The sequence below is a fragment of the Chelon labrosus genome (genome assembly GCF_963514085.1).
Source record: "Chelon labrosus genome assembly, chromosome: 18".
Lineage (NCBI taxonomy): Eukaryota > Metazoa > Chordata > Actinopteri > Mugiliformes > Mugilidae > Chelon > Chelon labrosus.
In genome coordinates, this window is record NC_140351.1 from 10,940,457 (window position 1) to 10,953,745 (window position 13,289).

At 42.9% G+C, this 13,289-nt stretch overlaps 1 protein-coding gene across 1 annotated transcript in view; it reads left to right on the forward strand.

Annotated features, from left to right (window-relative positions):
• Nucleotides 1-12,110, forward strand: part of cntnap2a (contactin associated protein 2a) — a gene marked incomplete at its 5' end in the record, with an annotated part of 330,965 nt that extends 318,855 nt beyond the window's left edge. The window contains 3 exons of the mRNA XM_084565847.1: nt 7,779-8,063; nt 10,139-10,210; nt 11,541-12,110. Of these exons, the coding sequence (XP_084421973.1) occupies nt 7,779-8,063; nt 10,139-10,210; nt 11,541-11,740 (557 nt within the window). The 3' untranslated portion in view covers nt 11,741-12,110. The remainder of the gene's footprint in view (nt 1-7,778; nt 8,064-10,138; nt 10,211-11,540) is intronic.
• Between the last annotated feature and the right edge of the window lie 1,179 nt (nt 12,111-13,289).

A 13,289-nucleotide genomic window follows, 5' to 3' on the forward strand; every position in this document is an offset into this window, starting at 1 on the left:
ATCTCAGCTGTCATCGGGCGAGAGGCGGGGTACACCCTGGACAGGTCGCCAGTCTATCACAGGGCTAACACAGAGAGACAGACAACCATTCACACTCACATGCACACCTACGGCCAATTTAGAATTACCAGTTAACCTAATGAGCATGTCTTTGGATGGTGGGAGGAAGCCAGAGCACCCGGAGACACAGGGAGAACATGCAAACTCCACACAGAAAGGCCCAGTTGGCCCATGGATTCGAACCCGGGACCTTCTTGCAGTGAGGCATCAGTGCTAACCACCACACACCTGTTCTGCCCACTGCACATTCGATTGGTTGATATTTTCTGTAAAAATCTGATATCTTAATATTTTTATATAGTGTAAATATTGTTTTCTTATTGAAAATGTTTCTATTTTATATTTTGGTGCTGGTTTTTACTTTCTTCATCATTTCTCTTGCTGTGCTATTGTTATGCTCCAAGACGCACTCATATGCTGTTTCTCTCATTACATGACTATTTTAAGAGCTCTGTCTTTGGGATGAGAGCTATGGAACAAAACAAAAAAATCTGATCTTGGATTTAGCATATTCAGGACACAGTCAATCAAGACTGTTTTAAAAGTGACTGACTGTACGATGTCCGTCTGTTACTATTTGCAAAGTAAACGTATCTATAATCAATCAGATCGTTCGGCTTGTTGCTATCAGTGTGGATAATTCGAGTTCAAAGTCCTGAGGTTCGCTGTGTTTGCTGCCAAGGGTAATTGTGCTAAAGTAGTATTGATCATGAAGCACATACAGGGATGATTCAGCACGTGCTCTATGCTTCTATTGCTGCTGCAGCCTCATGCTTACTGTAACAGTATGCTGTGTGTGTGAGAGAGAGTCACTGTATCCTTACATCAGTGCTGAACAACATGCCTTTAGGGTAAAGGATGTAAATGTGCATGTAATCTGTGTGTTCTTGGACTGCTCATGTTGGTGGGGGCATGAAAGTCAACGTTATGTCCTCTAAAGCGATGGAGACACAACTGTGTGCGTGAGTAGTGTGGTAGGTGGGTGGGTGGGTTGATGTATTGCGGATGGGTCCAGATCTCTGCATCCCAGAGGAACAGATGAGGGGGAGATGAGTCATACATCAGCCAGAGCAGCAGACACGCTCCTAACCCCCGTCCTCTGTGCCACAAATCTGTCAAGCTTGTGTGTGCGAGCGTGTGGACCGTATGTGAGTGTGTCTGTCTGAGGGAATAGGTCCAGAGCTGAAAGGCAGAGCGAGGACCACAGAAACAGTGACACTGTGAAAGTACTATTAGAGACAGACTATTGTCGCCCTGAGGCTTGGTCGTAAAGGACATGGACATCAGTACCACAGAGATATTCTGTTTTCTGTCTTCTTCTTCTTTTTATTTATTTTTTTTAATCGCCCACCTCTCTTCTTCTGTTAACTCTATCCACTGACATTTAATGTGTCATTCCCTGCAGGTGTTGTAAATGATTTTATTCAGGTCAGGCTTTTTGAAATACTTTCATTTTAAATTGGGCCTGTTCTTTTTCTTTCACTCCTCAGGATATGTCAGGGAGGTATTTTCAGCAGGACACTGTGAAACGGCTGATTTTTTTTAATAGTGTACTCTTTAAACTTTAAAAAAAACTGCTTTCTGCACCGATCAGGCACAACATTATGACCACCTTCCTAATATTGCCTAGATCTTCCATGTGTCTCCAAAACAGTTGTGACTCATCAGAGAATGGACATGGGCCTTCTGAGGGTGTCCTGTGGTGTCTGGCAACACAATGTTGTTAGTGGGGGCCTTTGGGTCCTATGGGTTGAGGGGACTAGAATCTGTGGATCAGGCTTGTTCCAATTTGGGATCTAGTGAATTTGGAGGCCAGGTCAACACCTTGTGCTGTTTTTCATCTTTTCTTGAGTTGTTCCTAATCCGTTTTTGCGTCTGTGTCAGGCTGCATCCTGCTGAGGATGGCTGCTGCCATCAAGGAGTGTCATTGCTATGGGGTGGGGGTGCCTGGTCTGGTCTAGGTGGGTGGTACATGTCTAAGTAACATCCATACGAATGCCAGGTCAAAAGTTTCCAAGCAGAACATATTGTCACGAGATAGTAAATGTTATCTACTTTTCCTGTCAGCTGGTTTTAATGTTGTGGCTGATCGATACAGTCTTCTGTGACATCACCCACAGGATTCACAAACAGTGAATGTGAAGCTCAGTTTGGTGGCTCTGCCCGTCGCCATCTTGGCAGGGCCTGTCTCTATCTAACTCCTGCCTGATTCAAAAATGGATAATTTAATTATCAGCTTATGAGTATAACCCTTGCATGAGGACATATTGGATAGTCAGCATAGTTTGGGATCAGCCTGTTTTAACTAAATATAAAAACAAAAATATACATATATATGAGCAGGACAGCAGCCCAATTAGCCTTCTACATTAACATCTTGCGGCTTTTTTTGCTGATGAAGGCTTGAAACACTGGCTTATTAATAAATCATCTCATCGCAGTCCTGCTGATGATGATTTTTTTGAGGTTCTTTTGGGGATTCAGCAGTGAGCCATTGACGGGCTGAGCGGGCTGATTCTTTAAAACTAATTAAGGACAAATCGAGGATACCGTTGACCGTTTTCTAAAGCATGTCACAGTGACGTTCGATCCGTTCCCTCTCTCTTTTGTGTCGTGACCTTCCGCAGTCAGAGTCACAAGACATCCCGACTCTGATTAAAGCACTGATGAACCCTGATGTGCGATGAGGCTGATAGCGCAGACTCCCTTTTTTCCCCCTTTATCTCTCTCCAAGCATTGTTTCCTTGATTGGTACTTCTGTAATCTCTGTCATCTAGATGTGCCTTTTAAATCCAGAATCGGTCACTGCTTTGTGTTTCTGTGTTACTGTGTGAGGGGATGACATCATGCCGTCCTCCCTGGCTTTTGCCACTAGTTGTACTTTAGGCTGGTGAGTCCTGATCCGTGGTAGTGTGCGTCCACGATCCAGGTTTTCTCCAGCTGCTGTGTCAGAGTGGGGGTGGGACTGCACTGCAGAGACAGAGAGAGAGGGAGGGAGGGAGAGGGAGATGCTTGCCAATTTAGTACAGTGTTAAAACCTAGAGAGAGGAAGAACGCGTGTACGAGGAAGAAGGTTTGTCTCTCAAACTCTTTACAGACACTGCTGCAGAACTCCACATAGGTAATACAAGCTTTATGCATGTGCGTGTACTATTCATTGTGAGCGTGCCAAGGTTTCCGCGGTTCTGACTCATTGCTGTGTAAATTGAATTTGCAGCAGGGGTGCAGAGGTGGATGCTTTCTGTTTTTTCTTTTCCTGCTTTAAGCCACGCTTTTTGGTGCCTATTGAATTTTTAAATCCACCCCTGCTGGATTAATTGGATTGCGGAGGGGGTGGGAATTACACAGAGGCATGGCTGAATCAGAAGGGAAAGAAAATGAGCCATCACAGAGAGTGTGATATTCCTTATTTTCTCGGTCGGCGCGTCTCTGTTGTGTCTGTTGTTTCTTGGCTTGGCGCCTGTGCAGCCTGACATCCTGACATCCTGACATCCTGATCGAGCAGGAAGATAGAGTTTGCACTGGGGAACACACCTGTTTGGTGTGGGAGGGCGTTGCAGCGGCAGGTGTGTTGGCTAAAGCTCAACAGTGTCTCATCATCTTCAGCTCTCCTTGACTTGACTCTCTCTTTTTTTTAGCCCACAGCTCTTCTCTTTACATTCACTTCGACGAATTAAAGATTTTAAGAGGAGCTGTCATCAACCTGTGCTCAAACTTTGCACTGGAGCAAGTGAAAGATATTCACAGCAAGAAATGGATATATGAATGCCAGCATTACAAATTTAACAACAATGTAAATGCATTTAAACATGTCTGTTTGAACAGAGGCCTCTCCTCCTCTTGCTCTCCATCTCTAGTATATCAGCTACATACATGTATGTTAAATAATAGTTGTTGTTTTTGTGTAACACAGGGTGTGGTGGGTGGATTCACATTAATATTCTTTGGATGCGCCTCAAACGCATCATACTTTCATAGCCTGTCTCCCCCCCCTTTTTTTCCCCCCCTCCCTCTCTCAACCCCTATATCAGCTTCCATTTGTTGCCATGGCAACTGCGTTTGATCTCCCCCTACCCCACCCCTCCGTTTGAGTCACCCCCATTTCTTTCCCACTCTTTTCTTTTTTCTCTCTCTGAATTCACCCACTCACATCAGACAGACACACTTCTTTTTTTGTCTCCCCCCCTCTCTCTCTTTCATGTCTCTCACCTTTCCACTCACCCGCCGTTCTTTCTCAGAGAGCCTACCACACCCACCACCTCTGCTAGTCCTGCAGCTCTCTCCATCCCACCTTCTCTTTTCATCCAACAACTTCTCTTTTTTTCTTTTTCTCCCTTTCATGCAGTTCTCCCACCCCCTACCTACCTCTTCACACCAGACGAGCTCTATGTGCCTTTTGAATTATTCATGCATGTGATGCCACCGGTCACCTTGGTGACACACACACCACCCAGAAGGTGCAATCTCCGGATCAACGTGCTGACCTTGTTGCTGTTGTGGATGTGTGTTTTGTCCAGTCGGATTCGTGAGAGTCCACAATATGGTGCTCAACACGTGTACAGTACACTGTGTTATATATGATGGCACATTTCATTAGGGCAATCTCAAGCCAAATGGATTAGCCTCCTCTCTTTTCTAATTATGATGAGTGTGTGGAGAGCCGTTGTGTTTGCACATGTTTTATTGATTAGTCTGGAAAGCCTCTTAAGACACCACCAGGGAAAGCTAAAGCAGGGATTACAAGCCATAACATCAGTCTGTGGTGACTGGCTCTTACAAGTTAAAATAGCTTGTTAATGTTCATATATTAGTGTGTTGTACTGAGGATCAACAAACTACCCCAACTAACCTTGATTCTTATAATGGTAATTGCATTGCTTTTTTTTGGTGCGGTTGTTTTTGATTGCGTTATAATTTAAGCTTTTCAGGTGTGATTGCAGATAGGCTTTGAAAACTGGCGTCTGTGTAATTGCGTCCACTTCTTGTTCCTTTAAAATCCTCTTATCAGTAATGACACACTGTTCCTGTGAAACGTGCGGTGTTTCCGAGTAATGTGCACGTTCACTACAAACGCTTTCCCAGGGAGACTTGCCTGCTGTTTTCTGTGTGAATCGCATGTGCCATTATATGCAAAGCAGCCCGTTATACTCCCAACAGAGAGCCTATTAGTATTCACACGCAGGCCTCTGCAGCGATCAACACATGTCCAGGCATACATGAGAGAGAGGACTTGTGTTCGTAAGACTTGTGTTCTCGGTAATCCACTCACTTACGCTAACGCTGTGAAGCACTTGTTTCCCCCTCCTGTGTCTGTGTATGTCTCTACACCTATCTTGTACGCCCCCGCGCATATAAATATTCATACGCGGTTGCGCATGCACACCAGAGGCACCGTTTTCAAGGTGTGAAGTGCACCTATGCACACGTACAGAGGGCCTCACTCTGAATGTAATGATGTATGAAAACAGAGCTGCAGATCCTGTATCAAGTGTCGCGTTCAGCAAACATGGATTACTGCAGACATATAAGTGTCTGTAGGAGGTCTGGTCAGATGATGCATATGAAGAAGATAGTGCTGAGCTCTGTTCCTGGCAGCACAATCAATAGCCTACAAACACACACACACTTGTATTGGGCAAATCAAAATGGAATAAAGAGAGAGAATTGCATTATAAGCCATGTCCAGATGCTCAGACCCCCATCATCTGACATAACAGGATTCATTAAATAAGCACACACATGCACTCACACATATACACACACAGCAGTCTTTTTAGTGTTCCCTTGTTTGTATTGTTTTCTTGGATTGTCGAAACTCTTCCTTCTGGGTGTGGTGCAGTCGTGCAGCAGCAGAACAGGCATCTGTGTAAAAATTTAAAACCTGACTCTGCCTACATGGGGTACATGTGAATGAATATTTTGCAGCTCTGGGAAAGCGCTGAAGACAGTTTTCTTGGATTTGGTGCAGGTTCGTGCCGGAGTGTAGCGTGTCTGAGGACGTTTGTTGTTTGTTTGCTCCCTGCAGCTTCTCATCTCTTTCATATTCTCTCTGAATCTGTGTGTGTGAGTGCGTACATACTTCTGAGGACATATATTTATACAGGGACACTGTAGAGATTTGACTTTTGTAAGAAGGAAACAGAAGCAGCTCAATTGGTGCATTTAGCCTATTTAAAATGTGTGTGTGCACGTGTGTGTTCTTGTTTTTATGACGTTGTGGTGTCCATACTCTTTTGGGTAAAGTAAAGGAAAGGGTTAGGCGCTTAGTTGGGATTGCTGTGGTAAGGGACTATGTAATGCATTATGTCAATGGAAAGTCCTTTTGAAGATAGAAACATAAGTTTGTGTGTGTGGTATTCTTGTACAGCTATCATTCTGAGGACCAGTGTCAGTTTTAACCATTGTGAGGACATTTGTGCAAAGTGAGGACATTTTGGCCGGTCCTCACTTCTTTACAAGGCTGTTTGAGGGTTAAGTCTTGGTTTTAGGGTAAAGGTTACATTTAGGTGATGGTTAGGATTAGGGTAAAGGTTAGGGTTAGGCACTTTGTTGAGATGGTTAGGGTACGAGGCTAGGGAATACATTATGTCAGTGAAAGTCCTCACAAAGATAGCCATACAAACAGAATCTATTTAGGCTGTGAGAAAGGGTTTGATTGTTCAAGAGCATCAAACTAAATTATGTGATGCAGTCAGTGGTTCTGAGTGGATTTAAGGCTTTCTGATTGTTTTTAAATGAAGGTCTCACGGCCATATCAGCTCTGAGAGAACTGCCAAATGCCCAGTCCCCTCTTCTCAGCTCCCAAATGACTGTTTGCAAAAATCAATATTTGTCAACACTGGAAGACATGCTCTGCAACCTGCAGAAGTCCCATACGATCCACAGATTGAACAGGGATATAGGATTGGCTGGAGTGAACTCATCAGGCCTCCCGCGGAAGTAATTTTCTTTGAAAGACAAAGAGAGATAGAAATCAAATGAGAGAGGTGGACTGTGAGACGGAGATAGAAGTGAAACTGTTACGTTTGAACAGACACGTCTGATTTTGTCTGGGTTGCCATGGCGATGAGTGGACCTTTGACTTTCCTAATAAGAGCAGTTGTCACAAGTAAAAGGTATGTCTTTCAAGCAAGACTTTTAGTTAGTGACACAGAACGGAGGGAGCCACAGAGGCTTCAGCTCTCACTAATGATTTCTGTAGGGACGACACATATCTAATCCTCCCATGGATATGCGGATAAAAGCAAGGAAGAGCCAGAAAGACTGAGAGAGGTGGGAGTGTTAATTTAATATTCATCCTGTAATATGACATTAGACATCAGTGTCAGTATATCTTCCTCCTCTGCTTTCTACCTCCTACTCGACTTCGCTCTCTTGCCTCCAAATTTGTCTAGATTCTCGCTGGGGGTTTTAAACTTGCAGAGTGTCTGTTTACTGTGGGTCTACATCAGCAGAATTTGTGCCTATCGATGTTTGAGTTTAAGCTTGGTTTGTAAGCGTTCTTTAGAAACTGCTGTGTTAAGACCTCCATGGTTTCTCCTTGTTGTCTGTCTGCCCCCCCCTCCCCCCGCCTTCTCTCATTATCAATTCAATTTATGGGCACGGTTCCACATAAGTTAACATCACATTAGTGGTTTGACAGTCTCATTTAACAATACCAAGATGACTCCATTAAAAACAATCCAATAATCCTAGCTACTCTGCAACTCCTCTTTCAGAAACCGGACACGTAGACCCAGTCCTCATCGAGCGCTACAACACCCCAGGTTTCGTTGGGTGTCTGTCACGGGTAGAGTTCAACGGAGTCGCCCCCCTCAAGTCTGCGCTGAGAACGGTCGCACAGGCTCAGGTCACGCCAACAGCTGGTCAACCAGACAAACAACCTGCAGCCGCCTCACCTGTGTCGTACCAGGGCAAACTGGTGGAGTCCAACTGTGGGGCGTCACCTCTCACTATCCCACCAATGTCTGCTGCAACCGATCCCTGGCATCTGGACAAAACAGGTGGGTTATTACCCCAAATATCCTCAATATGTTGCAGTTCATTCGTACTCCTTCCACACCTTTTATACAGGAACACTATTAATGGCCATTAAGGGGTTGGTTCACCTCTTTGATTCTGCATGAAATCTTTCAACAACTACTACATGATGTGTTATGGGTTTTTGTGGAGCAAGGCTGTCCTTACTCTCCACCATGAGGTTCACATTTGTGAAATGTCTCCAAATCATCCAAAAACAAAGCTAAACCAAGGGTAGCTGAACTTGGGTTTGGGTTTCCTGAAGACGTCCCACCACTCATCCGAGCTGCCTCTTCATTTCTGAATTAGTAGATGGATTACCATGAGATTTGGTGCCGTGTCAATACATATTCACAGCATGTGTTCAGTAGTTTGGTGAATGCACAACAATGGCATCCTCTCCAGCTTCAAGTGTTTATCAAATGTTCACATGCTAGCATGCTATGGCAGCTTTATATATATACCGGCTAAACATAAAGTAAGTATGAATTTAGCATCGTTACTGTGAACATTTAAGCATGCTGTTGTTAGCCTGTCATTGCTGTGTTAGCACCACAAAACCACTAGTATGGTTGTAGAGTTTCTGTCTTGTTGTTCCACTTAAGCTTAATTTAGATATATACAGGTCAACATTGTTATGTGTCATGTGCACACACACATGCAACACAACACACTCAGTAAGGGATGCTTCATATGCTTGCACACTCTACCTCTGTTTCAGGCCTGTTTGCTTACATATGCACACACATATACACACACAGAGACTTCAGTTCTCTTGTGTCTAATGTTGCATTTAACAGCAGTGTTTAGTATTTTGATTGTCATTCATCTGGAAGCATCCGTTTCCCTTTGGGCCCAGTGCCAACTGTGCCTTTGGGAACTCTCAGCTCTCTGAGATTGATCCAGTCCATCGATCTGGACCTCAGGTCCAAACTCACAGTCAGCTCCCTGTCATCTGCCCACAGAAGGGATTAGTATTTATTTGCCTTTACATTCTCTATAGATAGATCTAATCTATAATTCATCCACATATCTCTCCGTCTCTCATTTATAAGGATGATTGTAAATCAATAGATGTTTTTTTTTTTCCCGTAATTCCATTTCAGTTTTGTTCTTTATTAGTTTTTTTCCAGACTTCTCCAGCTCAGATGTATTGGTTTTGGACACTGTGTCCAATAACATGCAGGCAGCTAACAGACCATAATGAGTCTAACTGCTCTAATGTCCAGTATGACTTGCCATTTTCACTCCTTTTCTCCATTCGGCGTTCTCTTTTCATTCTTACTCGTGCTCTTGAGTTCCCAGGAGAACTATGAGTAATACAGCCAGCAGCAGAAATAGCCTCATCTCAGGGTGATGCTTTCTTTTGACGGCGTATACAGTATGTATATATATATATATATATATATTCTTGTTATGTGTGCACACAATTGTTGGACAGTCTGCATCTCCATCTACATGTATGCTTCTGAAAAGAAAATTATGGCAGAGAGTACAGTCAATATAATTAGATATTCGAGCAATACTTTACCGCCCACAGACTCCCCTGCTCGTCTCAACCCCTCATTTCTCCTTCCACTCATTTATCCTCTGTACATTCTGTGGGAGAATCAATTAAAGCAATTAGATGCCGAGTGCTGACAGAGTATTATAGTGGACAGGCAGATGCAGCAGGTGTTATTAACCTCTTAACCTCTCAATGTAGCGATGCATTGTAAATAGTTATCCCCTGAGGATGATTAGCAGATGTGTATGCATCTAGGTGACCTTCTCATGTATGTATGCAGAGCAGCTGTTGCATGTATGAAAGAAAGCAAGCGCTACCTGCGTTCTCTTTACGCTTCAGTGCTGAAAAGCAAAAAGTAATGTGACTTTTACAGCTGAAAAAAAAGAGCAGTCGCTCAGTTTTCTGCATTACTGTAAGCAGGATTGTGACACGTTGGTATTTTGCTGACCTTATCATGCACGTCTAAGCCCATCTGTTTGGTATTTTGCACAAATTGGTCTAGAGTAGCTATTCTTGTGATATCAATGAGTTTTGCCATGTCTCTGTTTTCAGATGCAGAGTTCCCCTTCAATGAGGAGAGAGTGATTCCTGATGGAGTCAACAGGGACTCGGCCATCATTGGAGGTACAAAATGTCTTCATCACATTAGCGCTGTAAATAAGATAATTAAATTGTCCTAAGCAGCTAAAAATCATTAGATATGTTTGGACAAGGTGTGAGACATCTGCATAAACAGCTGGTCACGATGCTTACAGTTTGATTCTGACCAGGAGCCTTTTTTGGGTGTCCTCTCCCTTCCCTCTGCCCATATTTCTTGCCTCTCTGTATTTTCATATAATATAAAAACATGTATATAAGTTGACATTAAACTAGTAATTAAAAGAGGAAACAGAAACAACAACACATGCGTATATACACCTACAGTCTACAGTTGTTCGCTTCTCTTCTTTTAGCATTCCAACGTGAAAAGCCACAACAGGGCTAATGGTTAATCTTTGCCAGGGAACAAATTTAAAACTACAGTATACTGCACACTACAAAGAGATTTGTACCAAGACTGCAGACAGCTAGAAATCTGAGACTGAATATCCTTTGATTAACAGGTGTCAGTTAAAGGTGATTCCTCTTTAATTATGCATAACTTTAAGCCTTGATATGTTTAAATTGTTAAGTTACATACAAATTTGGGGGGGGGGGGTACAGTTGGGCACTTCAACCTGGAAGTCTACGGGGATGGATTCACATTTGGAGCCAGCTTCAAGGGGCCATTCAAGGAACTGCAGTTTTTGGCCCCTCCATATCTGCTTCATTATTCTGCCCATAGACTGTATATAAATATGGACAAAGCGTCCCCACTTCCTTGCACAGGCCAAACTAACACTACTTTCCCAGGGATATAGACTTGCGAGTTTGGAGCCAGAGTCTGTGTGGAGCCTCAATATCGATGACCCGCCCACAGTTCTGTCAGACTCACTCGTGTTTTCGTTTGATTAATACTGCCCTCTGCTCTACCTCCTCCAGTTACAAGGAAATGTTGGTTTATACACTGTACTTATTCATTTATTTATTTTTCCAACTCTCACAGTCCTACGGGACAACTTTATGGAGCGGTTGGCATGGCAACTGGTAGTGATCATGATGTCACATCCTCTTTCTATAGCGTCAAATAACTAAAACTTATCAGAAAATATATATATATATTTGATGTGTATTTTAGTGTTTTAGTTTGTCCCAAGTCCCATCCACTAACATGAAGGGGGTGGAGCTTATTACCTATACTGCAGCCAGACACCAGGGGGAGCTCTACTTGCTTTGGTTTCACTGTGTAGGAGCTATTCAGCCGTCCATCTTTATACCTTCTATGATTCAGCCCCAGGGGTTGCAACACAATAACTGGAGTTTACAACAAGGTCACCCACCAATAACATGCTCATGGTATCTGTCTTTGCTGCAGGTATTATTGCAGTGGTCATCTTCACCATCTTATGTACTCTGGTGTTCCTGATTCGCTACATGTTCCGCCACAAAGGCACCTACCACACCAACGAGGCCAAGGGCAGGGAGGAGTCCGCTGGCGAATCGGCCGACACGGCCATCATCGGCACTGACAACCCCGAAACCATCGACGAATCAAAGAAGGAGTGGTTCATCTAACAGCCGTTGATAAGACTCTGAGAGAGGAAGAAATTTGTCAGACCATCAGTTGCCACAGAGATGGAGGGTGGGTTAATTAAAATGACCAATCCCGGGAGAGATGGAGGATTGGCTATCCAATAGGACAATAATCTCCTAGAGGAGGTGGGGGTATTAAAAAGACATGTACAGAAATCTTTTTTGTTGGTTTTTGTTTTTTTTATATATCCAGAGTATTAGAAAGAGAAAAGAGGGACACTTATTCAGCGGTGCTATACCGCTATAAGAGACTGTACATGTATATACTAACCGGCTTGTCCTTCTTTGTATTGTGCTTGGGAGTTTTCAGGAGTCCTTTGAATACTGTATATGACAAATAATTATACTTACTGGGTCGTGTGATAGCAAAGATTTATTGCCAGTCCCTGTTGCTTTTTGATTTTATATTTTAACACAAATCTTATATCAAATGATCAAATCAACATGCCAAACCCTTTTTTATTTTATTTCTTTCCAAGCTGTGGATGCACCATTGGTTTGTCAGCACTCATACTGAATGACGTTCCACTTATACCGTGGCAACACAGAGCTGAGTACGGATGCCAAAAGTCATTTTGTAAATACAATATTTTATTTCTTTGTTGTCAAAAGGTTTAAGGTCAGAGTCTAATACATAAACACTAAGGAGAAATTTCTTATCTATGTTAACAGTTACATCTTACGTCAGTCTGTTACATTATATATGCAGAGTTTTATGTTTAAATCTCATGACATTCGATTGTAAGGGACGTTTCTTAGAGCATGATGGGAAATCATGACGCTCCATGGTTGTTTTAGCTCATCTCGGCAGCTTTCTTTGAAATTAAGAACGGGTGAAACCAGGAGCCTTTCAGACTTGAACGGTCGGTTTGTTTCTTTTGCCAAACACTTGAGTCTTTTGTCAGATTTTTGGATTCAATGTTTAATTTCTATTTATTTCATCTTTACATTTTAGGCTTTAGGTTTATGTACGCATCTATGCGTATATGTGTGGGTGTAATGTTGGACAAAACAAATGCCAGAAGAGACGGTCGCACAAGTTAGAACAAACTATTTGAATGACTCGTATTGTTGCACTAAACGCATTAACTGGCTGAAGCAGCATGAAACTAAAAAATAATATCCAAACAATCCCTGGGACGAGGTTCAGATGATAATTGGCTTACCAATCCATTGTGCCTTCAAGGTGTTGAACCATTTCGCCTTGCCCCGCACTACTTAACACAAACTTAATACAAACTGCTGCTGCATGAACTCTGTTTTTTTTTTGTGTATGTGTCCTGATTTGAATGGTGCTGTGTTCAATTCCACACAAATCTCACTTAAGACTTGAGTTTTTTAATTTAGAACGCTTGGGTGAAAAAAAACAAAGTTCTCTTGAATCTTAAATTCAGCTTTGTTGAATGAACAGGAGCTTCAAAACAAAAGAAGCATACGCCTGCCCTCAAACATGCATGTTCGATGAGTCAAGGTTGTTCGATTACAAGAGCAACACGTTTAGAGTGAAGATGCAGCTGCTTTGTGAATCGAG